This window comes from Vanellus vanellus, assembly GCF_965231255.1.
Source record: "Vanellus vanellus genome assembly, chromosome: 12".
In the NCBI taxonomy this organism is placed as follows: Eukaryota; Metazoa; Chordata; class Aves; order Charadriiformes; family Charadriidae; genus Vanellus; species Vanellus vanellus.
The window spans coordinates 15,009,777-15,036,420 of NC_138917.1; the positions used below are offsets into that span (position 1 = coordinate 15,009,777).

Sequence of the window (26,644 nt, forward strand, 5' to 3'; positions counted from 1 at the left end):
TTTAAACAAGCAATGCCTATTTGTATCTAGAATTCGGACACGCAGTGCATATAACAGAGAGGAAAAGAAGAAAAAAAAAAAATTAATTTACGGCTCATTATCTACTCCAGGAGAAGTCCCTACGTTCATATTTTAACCTCGCAGCCCTGCCTGGCATATGCAGAAATACACTGCCCTCCTACTAAGAGCTGAGCCACCACAAGTTACCTTGCACGGGCTCAGAAGGAAGAACAGAGTAGTTGTTGAATGTAAGCAGCCAAAAAGCAGCAGCTAGAATTGCTGCATTAATGACTACTGCCTCAAGTCCTGATTATAACCAAACCTTACTTGCTACAGACATGGTATGCCTCAGACCAGGAAAATTTCTGGGAATCTGCTTTCCCAGCTATGAAATCAAAGCTCGTACTGCAATAAAAAAAATTTGTCTTTTCAAATTGCCCCTTAGCCCATACAGTTCTGAGGAGCTTGGTATTAATATTTTAAGTGGATTTTGTAAATTGCCTGACGAAATCTCTTTAGTTAATATGCAAAAACTAGATCACCTGCTAAAGTCACTGAATGCCTTATTCATTTCCCAATATACTACTGACCACAGCCTAAATGTTCTGTCATACTTTACCTGTCCTAGAAGAAATGCTTTCTCAGCCTGCCAAATTATATTTCTATGAAGCTGAACCTTCTTCAGTGTGTCTATATATATATATATATTTGTGCGGAGTTAAATTTTCTAGGTCCTACCCTTATTACATAAGGAAGTCGGGAGATGAGAAGTAAGGTTATAAGGGGGAGGAGGAGTGATGAGAATACCAAACTTCCCCAAATATCTCCAAGTGATAAAGCCAAGCAGTCACCTTTAGTGGCTTCCTACATCCCATCTGCCTCATGAATAATTTTACCTCACCACGAAACCCCTCCCAAATCACGGCAGCTCTGTTACCAAGGATAGACAATTTAGGATGCTGGGTAGCCTAGCTGATAGAAATCCAGTAAATTTGCATCCAAAGAGATAGGAAAGGAAATTACCACTGAATAGAGAAATTAACATAGCAACTATTGAATTTGACCAGTCTGAAATTAGCACCAACTTTTGAAGCTGTTTGTTTCCCTTCTGCATCATTCAAGAACAATTAAAACAAAACATGTTACTCACTTTAAGTTATGCTTACATGAACGAGAATAAAATACTGTTTAGACTGCAGGCTTTTCCTAAACTTTAAATGGGAGAAACCTGTTTAATTTGCAAAATATAAACTATGGAAATACTGAAGGGTTTGCTAGAACAGAATTAAGTTGCAGACATGTCAGTGTTGTGTGGAATGTAAAATTTAAATTAAGCCCTAATCTTTTAAACACATTTCTACAGGAGTTTCAGTCTGAAGTCATTTTAGAAGACTCTCAATAACACATGAGGGCAAAGAACTTTCAAATACTAACTCTTCTGGCTCTTTGTTAGAAAGGGACAAGGATGTTCTCATTTTAAATTATGCTATGGAGCAGAGGAGAATATAAAATATTTGATTCTACTTAAATTGCAAACATTCATCTTGTTATGCTGATAGCTCAGTTTGATAGTCTTGGTAAATAATGTGCAGTATATTGACAGGTACAACCTACGTAGCTTTGAAGAATCATGAAACTATGGGGCAGTAAGAACAATGGATTTTTCACATGATTGGATAACAAGCCACCACCTTACAGATGCAAGTATTCTAGATAAATTACAAGTTTAAGAGTAAGATTTGATTAAAATAATTCCGTACAATCAAAGAATGAACAGAATGTAAATATGCATTAAACACAACAATGTTGCCTCTGCAATTGAAAATAATACAATACAAATTCCATATGAGAAGGACACAGTTTCCCCAATTCCTTTGGCCAGAACCTACAGGTCCATTTATGCAACTTTTGCTATATATGTTATCAGTTGTAATTTCTCCTCAATTCTGTGTAACATATATTTAAGAATCCAATAGTTAAAAAATAAATTTGCAAGAGAAAAATCTGTTGGAAGTTTATAGCATAGTTTTAAGCAAAAAGGTGTTTTTTAAAATAAATTTTGTCAAGAAAAATCCTGAAGACTGAGGGGTCATTTTTAAGCTCACCTTAGTATAATTACATTTGTCTTCAGTATAGATGTCTGAAACTAAATTTTAAGCTAAGTTTGTGTGGTGTTGTAAATTTCCAATTCCTGAAATCAGTTAGTATTTTAAGAATTAGTATTTTCATAAAATCCATTTTATATGGCTGTACAAAACTATGGCTTTACAGTATGACACTTTTATTCTGAAGTGATATAGACTGTGGGGTTCAAGCGGAGGTGACCACATGGTGAGGTGATTGAGGATACTGAGCCATCTAAAAGCACTTCCATTTCCTTCCCTCAGAAGTGCATGCTAAATCAGCTGATTTAGCTCTAGAATGGCTCACTGGGGAATCAGGTAAGAATTAGGACCCACGTGTTGGAGAAAGTAGAAATACAGGAGCAGGGAAAGGAAAGGATAAGCTTGGACCACATAAGTGGACCATTCATAAGTGTTTATCATGTTGCAGAACTGCCTACGCAGTTGAGGCACAGAAAAACTACTAGCTTCAAAAGCAGGTATTGGAAAGCAGAATCTAAATAAAAGCCCCTCCTTTAAAATATCTTTGTGTGGCTCCTAAGTGTATAGTTTTGCATGCATTTTGTATTCACTTTTAAAAAAATTATTAAATTACTCATGTTGCTTTTCACGTGCTACCTGAATTACACAGAAATTACTGCCTGACGTTTATCTGTCATACTGGGTGCTTAAAGTACAGCTGAAAGTATTTTAACTATTATATGCTCAATACATAGAAAAAATTATTTTTGAAAATTAGGTATTTATTTAGACATAATTAAAAATTAATGTGTTTTATATACTGTGAGTGAGAATTGTGCCCATTGCTACTAATAGAATGGCCAAGAAGAATATAATGAAAGCCGGAACAGTTAAGGCATCTATCTTTCCAACAAACATTTGTAACATTTACAGTGCACATGACAATGGGCATAACTTTTGCATTTTTCATCTAAAAGAAAGGGTAGATATTCACGCTGTAGAACAGGCAAAAGACATTTTAAACTTAAAAGACATCAAGTGAAGCACCGACAATGAGAATGTAGCTGGAAATAGTACATCAATGAAACAAGTATATCTTCTGAGACATAGCAGAGTAGTTTAAGAAAACCCACAATTAGTTAAATACTGCATTACAGAAAAGTAGCAATCAAAAGAAGGAAAGCCTAACATTCTTCATCTCTATCATACTACTGCCTCCTAATTCTTCTCTAGTTTTTATTTCTAATACACATCTCACGATGTACAGATCCATCTTTTACTGTTGAGGTTATTTGATCCAAAGCAATTTTCTGAAGAAAAATCAGAGATTGTAAAAATGGTAACATTTTAGAAATCAGCTCCAGCAGTTATTGTTTTTGACACAAGTAAAGAGGAATAAAGATAAAATCCACTTAGAATATTGGCTAAAACTGTAGAATAATTTATTTAACTACAAATCTTGCGTCAATCTTTGTTCAAAAAGCCCAAGAAGGAAAAAACCCTCCCCAACAGAACAGCCCTAAGCACAAAGCCAAAGCAGAATCTGTTTCACTATCCCTTACCATTTTAAACTGTCCTCATTTTTAGTAACTAGAAATAGTGTTTCCTGTCTTTCTGAAGGTTCTTCAAAGGTACTATGTGAATGAAACCAACAAATTGATACAGCAGCTTTTTCAGTTTTGAAAGAAAATAATTTATTCCTAATCCTTCTGTGATTCCCACCTTGGGAATCCCACTGAAATGTAAGCCTTTGGCACAAATCTACTGATCCTGAAGGCCACACAAAAAAAACCCAGCAGTTGCTCACAGAAGAATTCAATCGCTCTAACAACAAGCTTACCTTGGACCTACAATGCTAGCTTCTCTCATCTTCATGCTCAGTTTCAATCTCAATTTAAATAAACATTCTTAAATTTTAGTGAATTCTGCCACAAAGGAGGAAGAAGCCAGAAAGTAAAGAGGAGTATCATTAGCACATTTCCTCTAGTGCAATTAGGTATTCATAGGTGACAAAACATGCATTGGTGACAATGGCTGGATGAACCCATCAGACCAGCTAAAATAAGTTGTGCTAGTTTCAGATTTGAAAAAAAAAAAAAATATCTTGCATGACATGTCTTTAATAATCTATTTCAGCCTAGGTCTACCTAGGAAATCTAGGTAGATCTAGAGATCCTCTGTAGTCTTCACTCAGCTCCTAGCATGTAATGTAATGTTGTAATTTCAACATAATTTGTAGCACTAGATGTGACAAGACATACTCTAGACTCCACAAGTCCTTTGCTAGCACTGCTCAACTGAAAGCATGTTTGACATACAAATAAAAACTCAACTGTTTAGCATGTTCTCAACACATGATTCTGGCTTGACTGTGATACTAAAGAACTACATGGTTAATAAAGATCAAGTTTTATAGGCAGTGGAAAAGGCTAGAAAAAGAACAATCCCACGTACTCATCAGCTGCAAATCTATACTTATGTCAAAATATGTAAAGACAAAATTAGCAGTCTTATGCCATCTAGGAATCATGTGAGAATCATTACTGACTGCCTGTTCACTGTATTTGCAAGAAAAGCCATGGACAGAAAGCCTTCCCACATTTTGTCCACGTCTGCAAAGTGCTAGCAATCCATCCAGAACAAGAGTAACCCCAGAGATACAGATTGTACAGATCACTGGGAGCATGCCTTATAAACAGAGATTGTATGAGGAAAAATTACTGGCAGCTGAAGCTTTAACATTGATTTTGAATGTTCTCACTTGCAATAAACATAGCTCAAACCTTTTCAATCTATTCTAAAAATAAATTTGAGTGGGAGAGCAGAAAAAAACCCTTCTAAATCAGATTAAGAGCAACAATGTTATTAAAAAGTGTTCTATGTTCAAAATGCAATCCTAATGTACACGTTTTAAAACAAATGCACAAATTCCAAAAGGTGTCTCAGTGGTTACTCCGAAAGATTCATTGACCCTGAAGTCCCAGCCTCTCATTGAATTGCACATCAACATGTAGATGTGCTGTCTGATAATTCTTAACGGTGACACTAGAGTTTGCGTAGTTTCAGCTCTGACAGTTAAGAAATTGCTGTAGCAGGTCTATTAGGTTTTAGCCAAACAATTGGATTATCACCTCACATTGGCATAGACCTTTTGTGATGGGGGGGAAGGAACTCAGTCAGTTCTGTCTGATAACTTATTACCTACATCTATCTATAATTAAAGAGAAAGATATATAAAGTAACTAGGCTGAATAGGCAGCAGGCCCTACAATAGAGAAAAGACAAAACATAACTCTCCACTACCAAATTGTTTGTTTGTTTGTTTTTTTTTTTAAGACTGCTAGTGTATTATGAAGTTCTTTTACACTTTAAGAAAAAAAAGTTACATACATAGTGAACTTCTTCCCAAACCAAAATGTATCAGTGATATGCTTTTACAGCAAACATGCAGATAATTTACTTAGTGTGAATAAACATAGGCAAAAAGTACTCGATCCAAATCTTCAAATTCCTTTAAAAACATAGAAAAATGTGTCAGAAAAGTGCTACTGTGCAACTAAGTTCAAGGGTTATTAAGATTCATTGCACATGCTTGTACAATGTACTTTCCAACATGGGCTTTGAAAGCAAAACAGAACCTGGGGAAATGACAAGTACCATGACCACTCAATTCAAAACTGGTTTGTACATAAGCAAGCTAAAGTAAACTATGATGAGCAAAACAGCTTTTGGTGGGTGTATGATCCAAATCTTTTTACTTTAAACATGTAGTTCTGCTCGGGGTAATCTTACTTCTGCTCCTTTAAAACCAAAAAAGGAATACTACTTTTTTTTTTTTTTTTTTTTTTTTTTTTTTTGAGATGACAGACTGATTATTATAACTTGTTACAATTGTGTTAAATAAAAAGTTGTTTTCTGGCAAATAAAAGTAAGCTAACTATGGAGGCTAAGACAGCAAGAACAGCCCAGCTTCCATAATTCTGAACCTGATGCTGTGTAAAAGCAAGACACTTGATATACCACAAAGTCCCATGCCTTGAGAACCTCCTGTTCTCTTGAGAATACACATTCTAAACTAGCCGTGGTCCCTGTATTATTACAGACCTTCGTCTGTGCAGTTTTCCCAGTTCCCTTCAAAAAGATAAGAAAAAAAAAAATGTCCTCAGTAAAGTACAATAAAAGCCAAGAAGTTTTTCCTCTGCTGTTGATTTAAAGTCCAAATAAGTATAAGGCATCTCTTGTTTAATACAATACATCCTAACAGAGCTTCATATGCTTTTTATTTCACCATACATACAGCTTGCTCACGTCTCTCCCTCATGGCTTTGCACAGTTCTCATTCTCCTGTGTCATGAGCCTTTCCTTTTAAGTTCTAAAGAATAGTAAGAAAATAAGGAGGGAAAAGCCCTGTTATGGTAGTGCTCAAAACCATACCCTTCTGGGGCAGGCAAGACGACTCCAACCAGTACAACCGAGTTTGATATTCAAACAAAAGAAAGGTTTGTTTGAAAGCCGATTATCTTAAATTTGTTTTCTGAGGTAATAAAATGATTAGAATTCTTTTGTCACACTCTGCCTTTAGGGGTTCAATGAGATGATCATGACAGAGACAATTATAAATTACTAAGACAACAACGCATTATTAAAAGAATCAATGTCAGCTGCTTTTAGAAAGTGTGAATCACAGCTTCGAAAGTCAGATGCAAAGAGCTTTTACAGATGATTGAAAGTTCGGTGGACATTAAAGAAACCCTTAGAACACTCTCCTCCACACTAAATCAATTCTGACTAAGTCTGTCTATATCCTTCCAAAGAATCCATACTCACACCTCCACTGCAAGAAAAGCATTTAAACACAGCGTGCCAGCAAACTGCACAAAGAGACTTCCAGGCTGCGTCTGATCCAACAGCGCGGTCTTCTATCTTAAATTGAAAGACTATATCAAATGTGCCAACTGGAATCCAAGCAGGAAAAAGAAATTAGATTAAATACAAAATGAGACACCCCCACCCCCACCCCCCCGCACACTAAACAAGAAGTAGCACTGAAATTCCTGTTGTAGCTTATGCTGAAAACTACAAGTTCCAACCATTTCATATTGTTAAAACAGAAACTACACAAGCCTGACTGCACAGCTTAGAATTATCTAATGTTACACATTTAGAAAGCTCGTATGGCATCAAATGTTCACATGCTAACAAATGAAGGGGATAACACTAATTAAAGCATGCCACTTGTGCGACTAAATTTTGGCTTGGGAGTTCTTGTTACATTAACCACGAACACTGTCAATTCAATCCTAAAGAGATTAAGTTGTTCAACAAAGAATGAATAAGCAAGTGGCATGCACACCACTCCTCTAATTTTATTATTGGAAAGAAAGCAAAGTAATTCTTAAGGTACAAGCCCATTTGACAAAAATTAAGATGAAGCAACATCAGTTTTTTTCTTTCAAGGAGATGTGAGCGCTTGTCAGCCATATGCGAAAGAACTTGGCAAAACCATGGGAAACAGTTTTCTTGTTGGGTTTTGCGTTTGGTGTGTGGGTTTTTTTTTTGTTTGTTTTTCTCTTAACTTAAAGGAACTGCAAAGGAGTAACACAGCTATAGCCTTAAACATCAAAATACAGGATCTTTTTGTAGAAAGAACTGTCAAAGTAGGACTAATACTAAAATGAAAAGGTATCACTGAACAGCATTGCTTGTTACCAATTAATAAATAAGACAGATTTAGCCTCTAAATATACTTGATGGACTCAAATACACAATTGCCAATTAACTTGGTATGTCTCTATGTGCTGCTGTTTCAGATGAACTGAAGTGCATCTGTTACCAAAACAACTTCTTCCTTATCTAAAGTCACTCAGAATTCCTTATTTCCATCAGCTTTTATATCCTTTTCGCCCAAACCGATCACAATAGGAACAGTTTTCCACGTATCCAGCGCATTTCAAACACAGAAGTAATGTCTTTCTGCGTCTTAAGGTTCTTAGAGAATCCTTTTATTGACTACAGGAGCACATTTTCACAATGCAGTGCTCAAAAGCCAATTGCTGCATAAAGGGGTTATTTACTGAAATGCACCATTAAAATTTTCCTTTGATATAGCTACTACATCTGAGGATGCAACATTCTGAAGAGAAGGAAAAAACTAAAGAAATCCAGACGCTAAAACAAAGTTGATACACAAAACTAAAAGCTACAAAATTGAAATACAACTGTAGGCAGGAGAGTAGTGCATTTAAGATATCATCAGCTGCAGGGTAATCAAAGTCTACTTTAAACAAATACGTTTCAGCAGAATGCACTTTACAGTACAATGAATGGCTCAAGAAAAACCCCAAACACTCAAAAGGTTAGGCTCTCTGTTATGCTGTTTAAACATAATTAACTGGCAATAATGAGCTATCATTTCCCACAAGAAAAAAGATAATTTCTACTACATGTCATCCAAGCAGTTAACATAAACGAAACAGTTCAATTACGTGGTGGGGAGAAGAACGGAGAAGATTGTCTCAGGATTATTAGTTGGACAACTGGATTTTAAACAGGAAAAAAAAAAATTGAGTTCAGGTCCCTGAAAGACTTGGATAGAACTTTAACAATACCAATCCATGCTTTGCCAAAAAGTAAGAAAGTTTGCGTAGAAGGAGTAAACACAGACTTCCTAAATTAGGGAAGATCACACAGGTAGACTCAACAGCAGCTAAGAAATGGTGAGTAAAAGATAAAGAACCAAGGTGGAGTTGGCTAAATGCTACCTTGAGAAAGCAAGAGTTATGTTGTATTTACATATGAGGATACTATCAACAGCACGATCTAGCTTGATTTTGAAAAGCTATTTTCTTATCCTCTTTACACACAGGCCGCAACAAATTTCTTTGCCTAAACTAAGCAAAATCAGTGACTGAATAATCAAACTTTTACATTCTTAGATCAGACAGACATCGCAAAGGACGATCTATCCATCTCCACTAAACCAACTGAACCAACCAGAGTTGAATAGCAGTTATAACATTAACTTCCTATAAAAATGAATTAATGGACTGTGTAAACAGCACAATATTCTATACTAATTGCTTCTGGGTCACTACTTTAAAGATATATTTCATTAATCTTCAATGTAGCAAGAAAATAGCAGGTTTGCGTGTCCAAAATATGGTTCATATTCATCTTGTTAGTAAAAAACTTAGTAATTTTCAGAACGTCCCACTGAAATCCTTAAATTTCTTTAACAAATACAAAATGCTCCACTTTTTTGAGCGGAAATTCTTAAAACTATAACTGCAATTATTTATCAAAATTCTAGCCAACATCTATGATTTCCTCTAAAGACAGTACAAGCAGACCTTATAAAAAGCCTCTGCTGGCATACAGATAACAACAGCAGAGGATTAATCATTTTTGCTATAGCAACCACGGCACTGCAATTACCATAGTGACATAAGAAGAATAGAAAAAGTAATAATGAAGAGCTCTTACTTGTTTGGAGCAATGTGTCAGCCAAATAAGCGCAGAATTCTCAAGTGCCCAGCTCTGCTCACCTTAATCAATTGAAATGCCATTTGTAATAAATATGTCACAAAGCATTTCTGATTTATTTATAAAAGGGCAATACAAATTTGTCAATTGTTCAATGTCCTTTGGTCAGGTTAATGTACAAATCATTGCTATCATGTAACACAGGGGAGTGCTACTTATTTTTAAGGTTCCAGTTTAGACAAAGTCTAAGGTCCACTACATTACCATAAATATATACACAGACCTGCTTTTGCATATTTTTTCATTAAAATACACACACACGTGTATATACAGAAATGTAACAGACCTTACAAATACATATATAAAGATGTATATAAACATACATTTGCATATCTTTTTCATTAAAAAAAAAAAACACTATTATTTGAGTACTTCAGGAAGACTTGGTGCTATGGTTACACTAACATCTGTGACAGTTTCTCATGAGTCACCTAATTGTTCATTTTTTTCCAGCTCCATTTATCTAAACAATTTCTACTTGATAGCTGTTGTTCAACCTGCCTAGTTTAAGAAAGGAAACCTTACCAAAAATTAGTTGCCTTTAGAGGGTCTCAGTCAGGATCTTATTCAAAGCTTTTTTTTTTTTTCCTCCCCTTTTTTCTTCAAATGACAGGTGGCTGGAAAGTGTATTTCAAATAAAACTTTTGGAAGCAGGAAGTAATGTTAGACAAAGTCACCTTTTGAAACAAACCATGTTTTGCTAAAATGTAGGTGTGGTCAGCGAATCAGAATCCTGGACTGCAGAAGTGTAACAGCATACAAACAGAAAGGTGGGAGTAAATGAGAGGGCGGCAGCACAAGCGACATACTCCCAAGCTCACGTCTGGACCCGACATCATTCCAGAGTCTAATATGCACAAGGTTAAGTAAACGAGAAGTGGCAGACAGCGAAAGCACAGAGAAACACAGAATCCCTTGAGACCTTTAGAGAACAGCAAGGCTGGCGCATCAGCTATGAGGGACAGAAAATGTCAAGAAAGGGGAAGAAAAGAGAGGCAGGCAACACAGAAATACGAATGTAACAAGCTTGTGACCGTATATTGACTGTGTTCCTAGTCACAGAAGCTGTATCCGAGTGCCAAGAGTGAAGATGCTTGCAGCACGCAGGCAGCAGGGTGACAGCACTACGGTACGCTCCGCTTAGTGGATCACATGCAGTTTGGCAAAAGCTACTTAGGTAGAAAGTACGGCAATCTCCTAATGCAACTCATTTTACCTTTTCATTGTACTATTTTGATTTGTTGCGGAATGAAATTTCTTTCAGGCCCCATTACAGATGGCCACATTACTATTTCAAACTGCAAACCATCATACCTTAATTTCCTTTGACTTATGACAATCATTATTTCATCACTTTTGAAACGGGGAAACTGAAAAAAAGGAGATGTTCAAGTCTGACAAACCATTTCTAGTAAGGCATTTTCTTTAACTTCAGCTCACTACAAGCAAAATCTGTATGATAAATGCCTACCTTTTGAAGGTATCTAAACAAATGCAGATATAGCACACTGGGTAAACATAGTTATTCTGATAAAGTCTTATTCTAGTAATGGGAGATTTTGCCTCTATTATTAGACTGGTGCAGAGCAAAAAAATACTGGAAGAAAAATGAATATGAGCAGAACTCAACTAGGATCGTCCTTGGCAATAAAAGTTTTTTTTCCTCCTACCAGTTACTGTATTGCCACTCCTACACAGAACTATATAGCTGTAGGTAGGATTTTTTTAACATTGTATTTGTCTGGTATTGTTTAGTTTCCTTCAGACTACATTTCATAAAGAACGCGCAGTTTAAAGTTACATTCCTTCATGACTTGCACACATCATTTTAGTACCATATGCACTTCAATATTCTCTAAAACTTTGTTCAATGAGAAAATAACTATTTGTTGTCTTGATTATTTTAAATTAATGTTGGGAAGATGAAAGAAAAAAAAAGATTCACTACTCTATTTCCTACCCACTGTTACCAACAGAAGAAAGATTAAAGTCGCAATAGTACTCAAATAGTAATTTTGAAATCATATTTATAAGTATTTCCATAGTTGTCAGAATAAACTTTGTTCCTCTATCAAAATACACATATACATTTCTAGCACTCCTTTCACTCACTTAGGAAATTAATGGGCATTTCCCATCCTTCACCCTGGATGAACTTGAGTGATCTGGAATGAAGATAAAGATGACAGCGTGTACGTAGCTGTTCAGGAAGAGGAAGCAAGACCCTCATACTGCAAGATCCGTGTGGGTGTTCTCTCTTGGAGATGAAATGGCTGAGATCTTTCAGAATAACCAGTTCCAAGAAGTCAGCTTCTGAAAAGCTAGCATCTCCTCCCATACGCGATACTTTGCCTCTCTATCCGCGTTGCCATATATGCTGTCCCTCTACATTTGTACGCATTTCTTAAGTCCCCACACGCGTTTTCTCCCATTATATTTGTTCTGACTAGAAAGATTGCTCCACTGTTGCCTCACACTAGTGCATTGCCTATGGATTTGACAATAATTAGCAGAGCAGGGTATCAAACAACTGGTGACGGAACTTCAAAACAGCAGACCTGGCGGCTGCACTGTCTGTCATAACCTTGGCTGTACCAAAACCACAGTGTACCGCACTGCGAGATCGCCAGACATTCAATTTATTCACATTTTCAAAACTTTAAACTTAAGCATTTCAACAGTTCCACTTCGCTTTGCAAAGATATCCCAGGGTTTATTAAAATTCCATTAATTATGATAAATTTCTAGAATGATGATATATCATTTGGGCTCATTAGCTACCTAACATAGAGATGAAATTATCCTACATAAAGATTGCTTTGCATGTTGCCATCATTAAAAAAAATCTGATTTCTACTTAGTACCTATTAAGACATATTATTCAGAACATCAGCTTGGAAAATGATTACACAAACACCCAACACACTTTTTTTAACTGCAAAAAATATTATTCTATTCTTTCCTTCAGATATTATATACACAAGTATATATGTTTGTAGATAAACAGTAGAAGATTTATAAAAAGTTTTACAAAGATTTTAGAAAATGTGTTACACGTTTCACAGAAGAACCTAGAGCATTGTTCTGCTTCTACCTTGTTTCATTTACTAGAGATCTGTAAACCCATTCACAGTTGCTAGATAAGGATCTAAGGATAATTAACTCTCCAGCAGAGGTGTCTTCTAGTTACACATCAGTAAACAGCTTTGCTAGAACTCTTCAGAACACTTGTAAGTGGCAACACAGTACAAGAGAATCGGACTCTGGGTCTAATAGGGAGTTTGACTTTTACCTTTAAAAATTGTCATTTTCTTCAAAACAGATTTTAAATCAAAAAGATGCAGCAAGGCTACCATTTGACAACTTTTTAAGACCAGCTCACAATTAACAAGCGTGTTGTATAAATATAGTAACTTAGTTCTTCAAGAAGTTGTTTACGTTCAATAGTGTCAGCAGAACGAGGCCTGTAGCGCTTTCCCTTGGCTTGCAAAATTCTTATTTTAGTGTACAGAAAAAAGGTATTTTTTGGACTACAAAACCAACATTTCCTGTTTGTAACGTGACACACACATTGATAAGACACAATTGACTGAAAAAGTACATTTTAATAGAAAAATACAGGCTTTCACTAACTCTTGCAAAAATGGATTTACATATAAATTAAGCTTTTGTTCTGTCCAAAAGCCTTCCAGAATTTTCAATTAGAACCATTAAGATTTTACCAAGTTTCATCAATCTTTATACGTATAAAGTCATGTTAATTCATTTACATTTTGGCTTTATTAGTTTGTACAAGTGAAGATTTTATGAACGTTTAGTCGAATAATATGTTCTGAATGAGATTAGGGACACAACAAAATCATGACAAAATGTATGTCTGATAAAAGTAAGTTTGGTGTTGTACCATGCCTCAAAGCAACAGGACGTGTCCTTAAGTGTGGCCCTCAAAAGCAGATACACGTGATGCAGAATGTATTGGGATAGCCGAAGTTGAATTTAAGTATAATTATTCCCAGATATTTCAAGATTCACAGCCAAATTGATATAACAGCTTAAAGGAAAAAAAGAAAAAAAAAAAGCCAAACTTTTAGTGCTAGACATCTTTATTTGTTCTTTGATTTAGAGTAGCTAACCAGAACATGAAAAAGAAAGAAACACTCAGGCTAGTTTAGAAGAATGAGACTCACCAAAATCTGCAAACACAGACTGTCCAACAACTTTCACACCGCTGGGCATTGTCTTATTTTTTCCAGTTTTGGAGAAGTTCCCATCCTGTCAAATAGGACAAAGATGAAGGAAAAACTGAATTGCAGACTAAGTGACAAGATTTGACTTTTGAACCAAAGAAACACCAATAAAAAAGCGCTTCAGTAGATAATAGAGAGACACCTCAACTGTGGAAAAAAAACGCACTCTGAAAACCGGGGCTGAGTTTTTGCATTTCTAGCCTTTCATGGAATCTTATGGAAATGCAGTAACGGTAATTTTCAGATACAATTGTCCATATATTTTGCTGTGTTATGAGGAAGAGATTGGGTTATTTCAGCAACACAATCTAAATAATAATTAAATGATTATGAATGTTAATGTGCATTTTTGTGTATTGACTTGTGATTTTATAGATATATGTAATATCCAAAACCACACCCGCACACCTGTTAAAAATAGCTTCTGATTTTCGTTCTAATTAGGAAATAACTTTATTTTACATTAAGTCTGGTTTAGGTCTTGTTTTAATCGCCTATTATTAAAACCTAGGGTAGCAGAAAAAGATATTCTAGTATTTGATCAGAAAGACAGAAGAGGAGTGCTGGATCTTTGTTTAGCATAGAACCAGATCACAACTGAAACAAAACCATTTAAAAGACATTAAATTTTGTAAGCAAGTAAGATGACCTAAGGCCCACTTTTCTCGCCGTTATCAGCTCATATCAAGTGAGCACACAAATATACATAAAGGCATTGAGACAAATGATACTGTTTTGTGGATTACATATAGTTATCCATATTGCTTACTCATATCATACTCAGTTTGCAGACTTCAATGCTGTTGAAGATGCAACTCTGGAGGCAGTTAGGATGTGGATCTTTGACCATATATCTTTACCTTGACATATAACTTATAATGACTCAGATGAGGGAAAAAAAAATTATGTAAGTCATCGCCACGCGGAAAAGACAACTAGGCCCTTTGCTCAGTTGGCCAGAAAAGCATGTATCATATAAGCAAGTATTTTAAAAGCATTTTATGGTGCATCAGTGAAGGGAATTACTTTGTTAAGGTTTGTAGAGCAACTTAACGTGTTTTAATGGATCAATTATAGTATTTTAAGATTGATACATATGCACATATATTTTAGATGTATGACATTTTACTGTGTTGATTGATTCCAAAGAACAGAATTCTTTCTTTCTACAGATAAGCAAATCTACGCATGCAAAATATATAACGCAGGATAATATTTAGAATACAAATTTTGGATTTTCCAAACTCATGTAAGAAAAACACCCCACACCTACAGGAGACAAGTCAAATGCCTTGTGTAGTCCTTACACTCAATCCCTCAAGAATGAAATTCGTCAAGTAAAAAAACCGTTCATTTTTAAGTCTATATAAAAGCTAGAAATATAAAATTCATCCTGCTGCTTTAAGAAAATAAAATACAGCTTTCATGACTTTTGTCTAAAAAGAGCATTTGGAGAATATCTGGCAGCTAGTAATTTATTTTTTTTTTTTTTTTTACATTTTCAGTTCAGCAGCTGGTTGAAGATAGCCACATTGTCAGACAAGACTACATACCCTGTTCTATAGTGACTCACTGGGTTCCAGGTAAATAAAGGCTCAAAAACGCATTCCTTAGCTATCAGCACATTAAGCACTTTCTATTATAACAAAAAAGTAAACTTTTAACATACACATGCTAAGACTCTTAACTATAGTGCTTTTGGATAACAGATTCAGTACCAAGGGCACACTTAGTTTCAAATCGATAAATTTCACTAATTGCAATTAACAATGAGGTTCTTCACTGACCTTGGCCAGGTTAAGCAATACAAAAGCAGAATTGCAATAAATAAATAAATAAATTAAAATAATCCATTGACCTATTTCTCCCCAATCTTGAATTGCATTTGTGATATTTGGTTAACATAAGACTCAGGATTTTCTCTACTGTAACTTGTGTACATATTGTAATGGTCAGAAGTGAGATTTTTGACCTCTGTCCTGCAAAATCTTAACCAAGACGTGAAGTCATAGATCGAAGAAAACTTAAAGAAATCAAATCCTTGAGACAGCTAGAATAAAAAAAAAAAAAAAAAAAAAAATCTCATCAGTCTTTTCCTCATAGGTCATCACACCAAGCATCAGTAACCTCCTAGAGCAGCTGATGACACATGAGGAGTCCTGCTAAGGTGTATAAAGGCAGGCTGATTGATTTACTTAGTAGTCATGTTAAAAAATCAGCAGAGGAACATAATGCTGAGTAAAAGATCTCCTCCAGTGATATTCTACAGTCTGAATGCAATAGTGCAGTTAGTGCCCCTTAGCATCCGTTCTACTCATTCCTGAAACAAGGACTACCAGATGACTTTTTAAAAAAAAAAAAAAAACAAACAAAAAACAACTTGTCTGTGTTTTAACAGAATGCTTATTTTATTCTTTCTCTTACCTTATTTACCCATGTCTCAAACTGAATGTTTTGTGAATCTGGTGATGTAGTAAGGAACAAATCTGCAAGGAAAAATATATGAGAAATAAAATATTTAACAGTAGACCATACACAAATATTTGGTCACTCAATAAGGATATATATAATATAACATTTAAAAATATATTACCTTTATTCTATACATTATAAATATATTTTATTCCAGTCATGTTTAGATGTATATATTAAGCAAGAAAGATTAAAAAACAAAACTCCCCCCCAAATATTTTCATCCCTTATACCCTTCTCTATAAATAGACGTTCTGCACTCAACTTCTACATTTGTATAGCTTAAACATAAATTAAGTTAGCCTCACAAGAGCTAGCAAGTGCTGGATGCTATATACACATACTGATGAATGTTTCTTGATAGTACAGACAGACATCAAAGCTAGAAAAAAGTATATGTAGTCATATTTTTAGTAAGTCAAAATTAGAAATAAAAACCTACCAACCATCCTTTTAATTTGGATATGTTGAATTGAGCAACAGATATACTGTTGACAGGAGGAGAAAAGGATATGGAGAAATATTTCAGCCTCCCTTTACACTAAAATTCTCTTAATCATCAAAACAGCGCAAAAGAGTGCTTCAGGGAATTTATCAATGCCTACTTAAAGAGGAGCTTATTCATTGCCACTTAGGAAAGCACCCAAATTAGGGGATGGGAAGAAAAAGCTTTACAAAGGAGGTTAAAAAGAAAAGGAAAAAAAAAAAAAAAAAAAAAAAGAGAGGCAGGGGTGTTTAAGAAAAAATAAATAAATTATGAAGCCCAGTATTAAGAAATCCACATTTTAAGAAAACTACTCTTTTAGATTTAAGCACTTGTTTTCTTTTTCATTGTCCTCCTTACTCCCTGCAATTTAAAATATCGGTGTTTCAGTTAGAACACAATGCTTACTTTGCGTGCAGAAAAAAAAAAGATCTATAAAAAGAAAACACTAATGTTTGGCCCTGAGGTGGTGTACTGAATAAGCAGGTAGACTGCTTTACAGAGAATTTCAAGTGGCACAATAAGGGGTATTGTCTTCCAGGAGAAAAAAAATCCAAAACAATAAACCATTAAACACCACACCAAACAAGCCCCCCCAAATCAAAAACAAACCAACAAACATTTTGCTCACAGATTTCACCACCACCCCCCCCCCCCGCTTGAAAGTTGTAATTTTATTCCCCTGAATACCTGAAATGGGCATTTCCTTTAGAGCATATACATGAAAAGCATGATAGTGTGCTTCATTGGAATGAATTATATTAATACTTAAGTATTTCTTGAAGGCAAGAGACACAAGTAATGGAAACAATCTGAAGACATCATAGATAGAATTTAGAAAACATACATAAACTTTCAAATCTTAACTTTGCGTATAGAAGGAAGTTTGTGCAATATGGTTGATTACTATCAAATATAAACCAGAAAAATATTTGAAAATCTAATACATTCACAGGGGAAAAAGAGAGAAACAAGGGACAACAGAAGCCTTAACTCACTTTCCTACAGGCCAAAATGCCACTAAATCTTTGAAAAGAGTCCTTGAGGTTCAAATAAGTATTTCAAGTAGGGTTGTAGGATATCCATGCTGCATTAGTGCTGCAATTTGCAACTGGTTATGGGCTATGTCAAATACAGATTATGCCACAACAGGCTCTTTAAGTGTTACATTTAAGTACAGAGCAAATGACTAGCATTTCATTGGCAAATATAACAGGTTACCTAACCTTCAGCAGACATTTTGGTGGGCACTATAACCCTTGTCCCACCACATCTCTGACGCAGTTTCCACATGCTACAGAGCTGGCCTCTCACCTTTAATTGCCAAGGCAATCCTCTCCCTGACCAGTCCTCTACGCAAGGAGAGATCTTGGGGAGCAGGAACTCAGCATTCCCACTGGTGATGCTATGTTTATACAGGTTGTGTGACTCTATCCCAGAATTAGATTGAATGGCGTAGCTGCCAACACAAGACGTCATTTACCCAGTATTATTATGCTAGAAATTCAGCTCTGAACAGTTTGTCATTACTAGGTTAAATAAACACATCAAGTTTTTATACAACACAGTTATGCTTCTAGGGTGGAAAAACCAAATACAAAAGGCAGATATGAGTTATGCTGGCAGTATTAGAGTCCTTAGCTCTAAATCATTTATTTAAAGTTAAAACAAAGTTCATTAAAAATAAAAATGGCAAAAATAAACCAGCACTGGTTCTTGGCTAATTTAACATGCGATGGAATTTCATTTGACAATTATTCTTAATTTTAAAACCTACCCCAATGCAGCATACTATGACAACTTCTCAGTAATAAGAAAAACCATAAATCTTTTCTTCAACAGGAAATTGCAGTACCACTTATAGTATCCTGACAATACAGCTTTTTGAATAAAGAGAAATGAATATCCTTAACATCTTAATGGGAAATCATATAAGCACTACTACAAATTGAAGTATCCATAAGTAGTAATATATCTTGTTTTCATTTGAGCTTTACAGAGTAAATATATCCGCTACAGCTCCTCAGAGTGCATAATGGCCATGTCTGACTCCAAAGACATTCCATATTATTCATCCCAGACAGAATTACGGCAGGCCACAAAGTCAGGCACTCAACATGACTAGGCAACAATGACAGCCAAGTAAATTGCAAAGTATACTAACACTGACTTTGAGACACAATCATTATAAACTCACACAAGTATTAGCGAATTCCTTGTAACAGAGTATATATGCTTACTGTGTGTTACACATAAACACCTATTTTGTAAAAGCATGTAACAGATTTGCAATGGATTTTTCTTATGTATTGAAAAAATCCATTTTTTTCCATTCTTAGTCTGAAGCATATTATACTAGTTCTTTTTCCCTCCTCATTTAATCTGATTTCATAATAAGTGTATAGAAACATTCAGAAATATGACTGCACAGGGAATTGAAATAATAGAGGAAGACAAGGAACAACAGGCATACGAAATCCCAGATGTTAGGGGCAGAATCAAAAGTAGCTTTAAAATAAACATTAAACTTTGTGAGGAAAAAAAAAAGGATGAGAGAACCACGGTGGGTGGGATGTCACACAACTTCATAAAATCAAAGAATACATTTAGCTATCTGCAACGTAGGAGGAATAAATCAAGATACGAAATGCAAGTCAAACTACAAAGAGCTAATAGAAAGATGATAATTTAAAGACATCTAAAATGTTTCCTATGTTAAATATGTGGAGGTGCTTACACATTTAAATGTCTTTGTTCAGCCACTGTACAAACCAAGTATTTTATGTGAATGCTTGTTCCCCATTTTGAGAGTAGGAAAATAGAGCTGTTTTCAGAGGAGGCAATCTACCATACATTTCTTCGGGCTGAATACGGCCCTCTACAGTAGCTTAAAGATGATCAAATTCAGAACATGCCTGTTTTGCACTGAACTCCCTCCCACCCCCAAAACACCTCCTCTTGAAAGTTAATAAATCACTTTTGCCCTTTGTTCCTCTTCTTGTGCTCCTCCGCCTCTCCTTTTTTCCTAACTCAAGGCATATAACATTATATACAACGAATTGAACCAATACACCCAAGCAGCTCCAAGGCTACTGTAATATTACACTGCACTGGTAAAGTGCAAAGGCAGGCAAAGATCGCAGATAGTCTTCCAGAAATAGTATAGAGGAGCTAGTGCCGTGCTGCTCCTAAATTAAAGCAACAAGCTGTGATTTCCCATAGGACAACTTCATACAGATACAGCACCACCACCTCTAGCTCTAGAGCCCAGTGGTATGGTATTGGCAATTGTCCCCCTTAAGCCTTCTTAGAAGCTATGTGTCTCGAATGCTCATGAATGCTTTTGTGATTAAACCCTCTTGCCCTGAAATCAAATTGAACGCTTAACATTTACAAGTAGTTTTCCATTTTGATCAAGAATGTCAGAGATTTCAAAGCAAGCAAAAAAAAACCAAACACAACTTTTCTTTGCAGTGCAATGCAAATTAGACAATACAATGCAATTTAGACAGTCCAAATAACTGTTTCCAGATTTGTATAATTCAGAATTACAAACATTTCCTCCAAGTTTGTAAGAAAGAAAACTACAAGAAAAAACAAGCCCTCCCTGTTACAATCTTTTTGACCAGATGACTTCCAAAGATTACTTACAACCTAACTTATTCTATGATTCTATCTGGCTTTATTATGTAAGTTTTTGTCCCTAAGAGCCAAAAGCATATGAGAGAGGAAACAATTAAGAATCTGTGCAATTTATATGTATCTTTTTCTATACAGCCATAGCAAAAACTCCTTGCAAGCATCTCCTTCCCAAAGGAACCGTGTCCATGGCTGACATCTCTCACCACTATTGCTATAGTCTTTCCATGTCTATTATTACTAAATTCGTTAAGAATTTAGGCTGCAGAAGAGATGGAGTCAACAAACGCATTAAGATTTGTATGTTCAGTACTTGGATTACACAACAATGAAGACATACACAACTCATCTCTACACTTTTTGCATTTTAATAAATTAATCATCTTGAAAACAACAACATTTTTGTTTTGCCTCTGGCTGTATCAAGAAAACTCAAGTCTTTCCTACAAGGAACACCTATCATATTACACATGCTCAGAAAAAAAACACTTGTCTAAAGATGGGCTGCCACATTGCTTTTGGAAGGCAGCTCTGGTTGCAATTTCAACTGTAGGAAATAAAATCATTTGCACACAGATCTCTAAGTTTAAAAAGCACACATGAAGTATTGAGGGCTGGATCATAATGCTCTGTCAAATGCTGATGAACCTCACAGCAGCACAATGTGAGATATTTACAACCTGAGGTTATAAAATCAAATCATCTGGAGCTCAATCTTAATTATTTACAGAATACAAAGGTGATGCTCTGGATACTTTTACTAGACAATAGGTACATAAAGGGATGCAAAAAACAATAGGCAAGGATGTACCTTTAATAACCTATATGCCAATTGTAGATTCTGGAGATATACAATGGAATAGGCAATGGGAACAGAAAAAAATTGGTCTGACCACTTTCCTATTGCCACTGCCACAGACAGAATATTGGGTTAGCTGGATGGACCACTAGACTAAGCCTGCAGGGCGTTTCTTAGGTTTTTAATTTGTAATGTAGTAAAGATAAGTAAAATCCTTGATAGCTGGGATGGTGGAAGATCTCCACTATAGATTCAGGCAGATTTCCTGAAACGTAACACCTACAGCTTAAGCGAATGGCTACAAGTAAAAAATAGCAATACTGCCTGACAGGAAATGTTTCTCTTGAACAAATGCAAAGTGAAGTGCATTCACATTTAAACATGTTTTCCTATTTTTGATTTCACAGGCAGTGATTAACATAAAAACAACATAAGCAATAGGAAAACTCATAAACGAAGTTCAACAGCCTGAGAATAGGCCGTTGAATCAAGGAGGTTACCCAGCATTTTAGATCCACAAGACTGAAAAACCACCTAAATACATACCACACACTCAATACAGAAGATATGTGACATGTGCTGCAACACAAAACCACACTGTATTAGGGAAAGTAAATTTGTGAGTAAAATGCTAAGTAGTGAGTTGGTAAGCAAATTTGGCTATTCTTTTATTTGTGTTAATTGGCTTAGTACTAAAATGCTGCTATCCAGGCTCTACTACATCTTATCAACAGTAAACAAATGTACTGAAAAGCACTGAATTCAGCATTCATTCTTACAAAAACGGATATGGAGATTATTAGAATTTATGTTTCAGCTTGAAAAAGGGAAGATATGAGAGTACAGTATTGCAAGCTCCAGTAACCTAAAGCTCATTACAGAGGAACCACAGCAGTTCCATCCATCTTTATTTGATGGGATCAGCTAATTTTGACGTTTTAGCAACATATGGCCCAATGAATACTGGAAAACGTCCCCAGAAGGCTATGTAAAACTTGTACAGCTAGACTACATTGAGTTTAGTGCCTTTAGATCAATCTTGTATCAATGCCAAAGTCATCCCAGATACATCTACAAACAGTGAAATAATAATTTGAACACAGCGCACCCATCTAGCATCTTGAGCTAGATCCATTCCTGATCATTTTAATGTAATATATCTAATGCAGTATTACACAATTCAGGCCCATCGTAGGCACCAAAAGCGCGGCATTCTTGCCACAGGGGCTCAGAAACCAGACACTTGCAATTAAGATGCCCAATAGCTTATCACCTACTGAGAGTCCAACATGTAATGGCAACAGGTTATCAGTCATGACAAAGGAATTCCATAGAAAAGATGGATTAAATGCCAGACAGCATTCAAACACCTTGAACATGAAAGCATTTCTACTCTTCTTGCAATCCCTAGCTTCTTACACCAAATATCTCACAATTTTTGCTGCAGATGCAGAAATAACCATATAGGGAGTTTCCAACCAAACAGCTCTACACCCAACAGCAGGTCCATCTCCAATCCCTGTCGCACAGTATTCTTCACATAGACAATCCTAGACTCCTCTCAGCCCAGTCTTATGCAACTATGTTTCACTTATTCTACACAGCACTAGGTTAGTCCTCCTCTAATAACTTCAGGCCTGTCTGTTAGCATCCTCTTCTTGCAGAAATTCATCCAGTGTTTGCTCCTCATCGTCTCCATCTAAATTCCCTGCATTAAGCCTAGATTTCTTCCCCACCTACCAACTTCTATTCCCGCTTCCCATGTGCCATCTCTGCCTTTTGCCCCCTGCTCCCAGTTAAGCATCCAAACGCTGGCAATAGTCCTGAGCTGCAATGGAATGGAAGGCATTGATAATCCCTGGCTACGGTACATTCACTACTGATGGCTGTTTTAGAAGGGCAGTAATAGCAATTGAGGAAAACAAAAACAACAAAAAACCCGCAGTTGATATTTGTAAAACCTGTTTCAAACTGCCTAAATTTGGACGGATCTTTTAATTAGAACAGCAAAAGCAAAGAGACCGTGCTATCTCTCAGGAAGAGTATTTCAAAAGCCAATTCTAGCTCACTAAGAAAAAACTGGCCCTAAGTTATCAAATACCAAACCGGCTCCACCCCAACTTCAGTTGGTGAAAGTGGCTAAGCAAGTGTAACTGAAGGTTAGAAAAAGTTCAACATGGAGACAGGTAGAGAGCTTAGAAGACTTCAGCCCAACTGGAAAACTGCAGATAATCTTATTTAATAAAGCAGAAGGTATTGCAAACCCTACTTCCAAACATTGCTTTTTTTTATTAGGACTACTAGGAAATTGCAATAAAAACTAACCATACAGAACCTGCTACAAGTTCGTTTCTGATTATCCTTGTTCTTTTCCTTCACTTTTGAGTGTTATAAAAAAAGGTACTATTTATAGATGGAGCATTCATTTCACTAATGACTGATTTGACCTTTCTGTTTAATGTCAGAGGGCTTTATTTTAGAATTAAACCCCTCAGCATCTACGGTTATCTTCAGAAGCCACCAGGGCATAAGCAACATTCTTCAGTTACAGCTTGATTTCACATTTACTTTTTTTTTTTTTTTTTTTACTATTTAAAAAAAAAGGGGGGGAAGCCTCGAGTTTTAAACACTATCAAAATTCACAAGGTATTACCCAATTAGAACACAGATAGGTATACTCCAAACATGCCTGAAAATTTTTTCATTTATGTAGAACAGGTGTGTCTGTGCATATTCTTTAACTAGAAATTACTTGTGGATATGAACACGCCTGCTTGTATGTATTGGTATGTGCAAATAATGTGCTGAACTAAAAATCTCTGCTTTGCAGTGTGTTGACAGAATGGGTAAGGTGACAACTATTAAAATCATTAAATGCCATAAAGCCTAAGGACAAGTAAAAGATAACTTTCCTCTATTTACATTACAGATTTCCTCTATTTACATCATAGATTGACCTACCAATAGGAAAAAAAAAGTATTTAGAAACAAAATTAAAAGTGTTACTTACAGTTTTTTTGTCTGTACTTATACAACAACTTCAGTTGTACAATAATTTTAATATGAACAAACCAAATTTTATACAAAAAACTTAGATATAGTCAGTTTTATTTGTTCACTACATGGAAATGGAAAACCAAACTTGACAAGTTTTATGCTTCTTTCTGTTCATAAGTTTTATATTCAGGTAGGGAAACCCTCTATCATTTGGTATTCAGATTGGTTTGCCAAGCAGGCGTTAGTACTATACTAGAGAAAATTGAATACATCTACTGCCTAGCTATAGCAATTTAACTTTTACAATATACATACGAGTACAAGTACCAACGCTAATGAGTTTGCAATTAACTCATCATGAACTGTTGGTGCTACTCACACGAAACAGTAAGTTAAGCAACCACTCCTTCCAGTGAGATGATAAACAACTATAAACAACATAATTAAGCACTAAAATTCCTTTCATTAATAAAAATTACTATAGAAAAAATCCATATGTATTAATTTAAAAGCATCACTTAAATAGAAAACTTTTAAATTAGATTTATGCTGAATAGTTATGCTTCTAAATATGCAGAGCAGTTGGGAATATTCCTCTGGTTTTTAGCCCTTCAAACACAAGTTTTCAGGCAGAAAACTCTATTTGTTTTCAGAATAAAAGCAACACTGTCGTTTCAAGCAATGACCACTTGCCACGACCACTCAGTGTTAAGAGTGCTTTCAGAACCCATTTTCACTTTCATGCTTTCTCAACAAAATGCTGTTTGGGGCAGAACCCATTTACTTCTCACCTATATTAAGTTATTGATTCCCATAAAAATATCCTATCAGTACCCCCCAGTGTATATAACTATATCAGTATATAATTAAAAATTTCAAAAGGAATAACTTTTGAGACACTTCATAATGGCAATTTTAATTTTAAAACTGCTAAGCAGATAGCACAGGTGATAGGTTCTTTTAGAAAGACTAGGAAAAACTTGTTAAAATAGCTGTTTCTTTTCTCTAAAGATCTCTACTCATTCTTTAATTCTCTTCATAAGGTAAGCTATGAGTAAGAAAAGTGGCATTGGCAAAAGTAGACCAATTGCAGCAGCAGGAGGAGATGCAGCTAATTTGAGCAACTCTGGTTTCATCTGAGGAGCAGGAACTTCCTGCGATATTGAACACTCCATGATTTGCCGTAAACTCTCGGGTAAGCTCTCTTATCAGAGCTTGAAACAGTTAAGAAACTAAAAAGTCTTCCTGTTCAAGGAATGAAACAGTGACATGTCATTACTGAATATTTGTTTTGGGAAAAAAAAACATAAGGAATGGAGCAAAACCAGAAAGAACAATTTGACTTAAAATACATACACCCACCCTCCCACCCTAGTTTTAAAATGCCACTCAAGATAAGTTTTTTAAGGACAGATAATTTGTTTGCAAACATGATGAGCCTGGTTATTTTAATACAGAATAAATGCAGATCTTTTGCGTAACGTAAGCTTTGATGATAATAATATATGCAGAGGCTACCAGTTTCCATCAAGAGGCAACTCACCAAAAATATAATCGTGTCTAACACCAAGCATTACCGTGTCTTCAGAATCAAGGTTTAAATGATTACAACAGAAAATCGCCTGTGATTTGATTGATTGGTTTTCAAGAAGAAAATTATCTACATTTATGCATTTAAACTAAGTGGGGATCAAAAAGAAAACACATTGTAAGTGTTTTGGTATTTCTTAGGTTTCTAGATTACCAAAGCAAAACAACATAAGAAAATTAACTATTAGAAATCAGTAAAGAAACTAGCGATTAGCTTATAGCAAGCTGTTTCTGACTAATGATTTTTCCACTTTAGTTTTCCCAAAATCAGAGTTATGATTTTTCCTTCATTTTATATAAACAGTTCCAGAAATATCTGCAATTATACACACCATGTGCTAGTGTTCAACACAACACAGATTGTAAAAGCAGTATTTCCAAACGTTGGAATCACATAGCCAAATAAGGCACAGAATATTTAATACATCAGCTATTTTTCAGAGCATTCAAGGATACATTGACAGATGTACAGTATGAAGTTACAGAAAGATTCAGAGTCCAAGGCGGTTTGTCTCATACATTTGAACATTTTAAAAATATTTTCAAGGCCATTGCCTGATTTCTTGGTAGAAGACTTGTAACTTCAAGTGCATACACATTTACTGTTTATTAATGACCCTTTTCTCCCCAGTAATTACCTACTAAAATTTTGGCTAAGAAAGAGAGCACCTAACTGAACATCTGACATTTTAAGATGTTTTAATTAGAAACAATCAAGTTAACTCATTAGAAAAAAAAAAAAGGAGACGTAGCAAAATAATTGCTATCATAAAAATCTCAACTCTCGATA

The 26,644-nt window shown here is 35.4% G+C and overlaps 1 protein-coding gene across 1 annotated transcript in view; it reads right to left on the minus strand.

Annotated features, from left to right (window-relative positions):
* ITFG1 (integrin alpha FG-GAP repeat containing 1) overlaps nt 1-26,644 on the minus strand; it is a gene marked incomplete at its 5' end in the record, with an annotated part of 88,997 nt that overhangs the window by 46,596 nt on the left and 15,757 nt on the right. The window contains 2 exons of the mRNA XM_082489605.1: nt 13,814-13,898; nt 16,298-16,359. Of these exons, the coding sequence (XP_082345731.1) occupies nt 13,814-13,898; nt 16,298-16,359 (147 nt within the window). The remainder of the gene's footprint in view (nt 1-13,813; nt 13,899-16,297; nt 16,360-26,644) is intronic.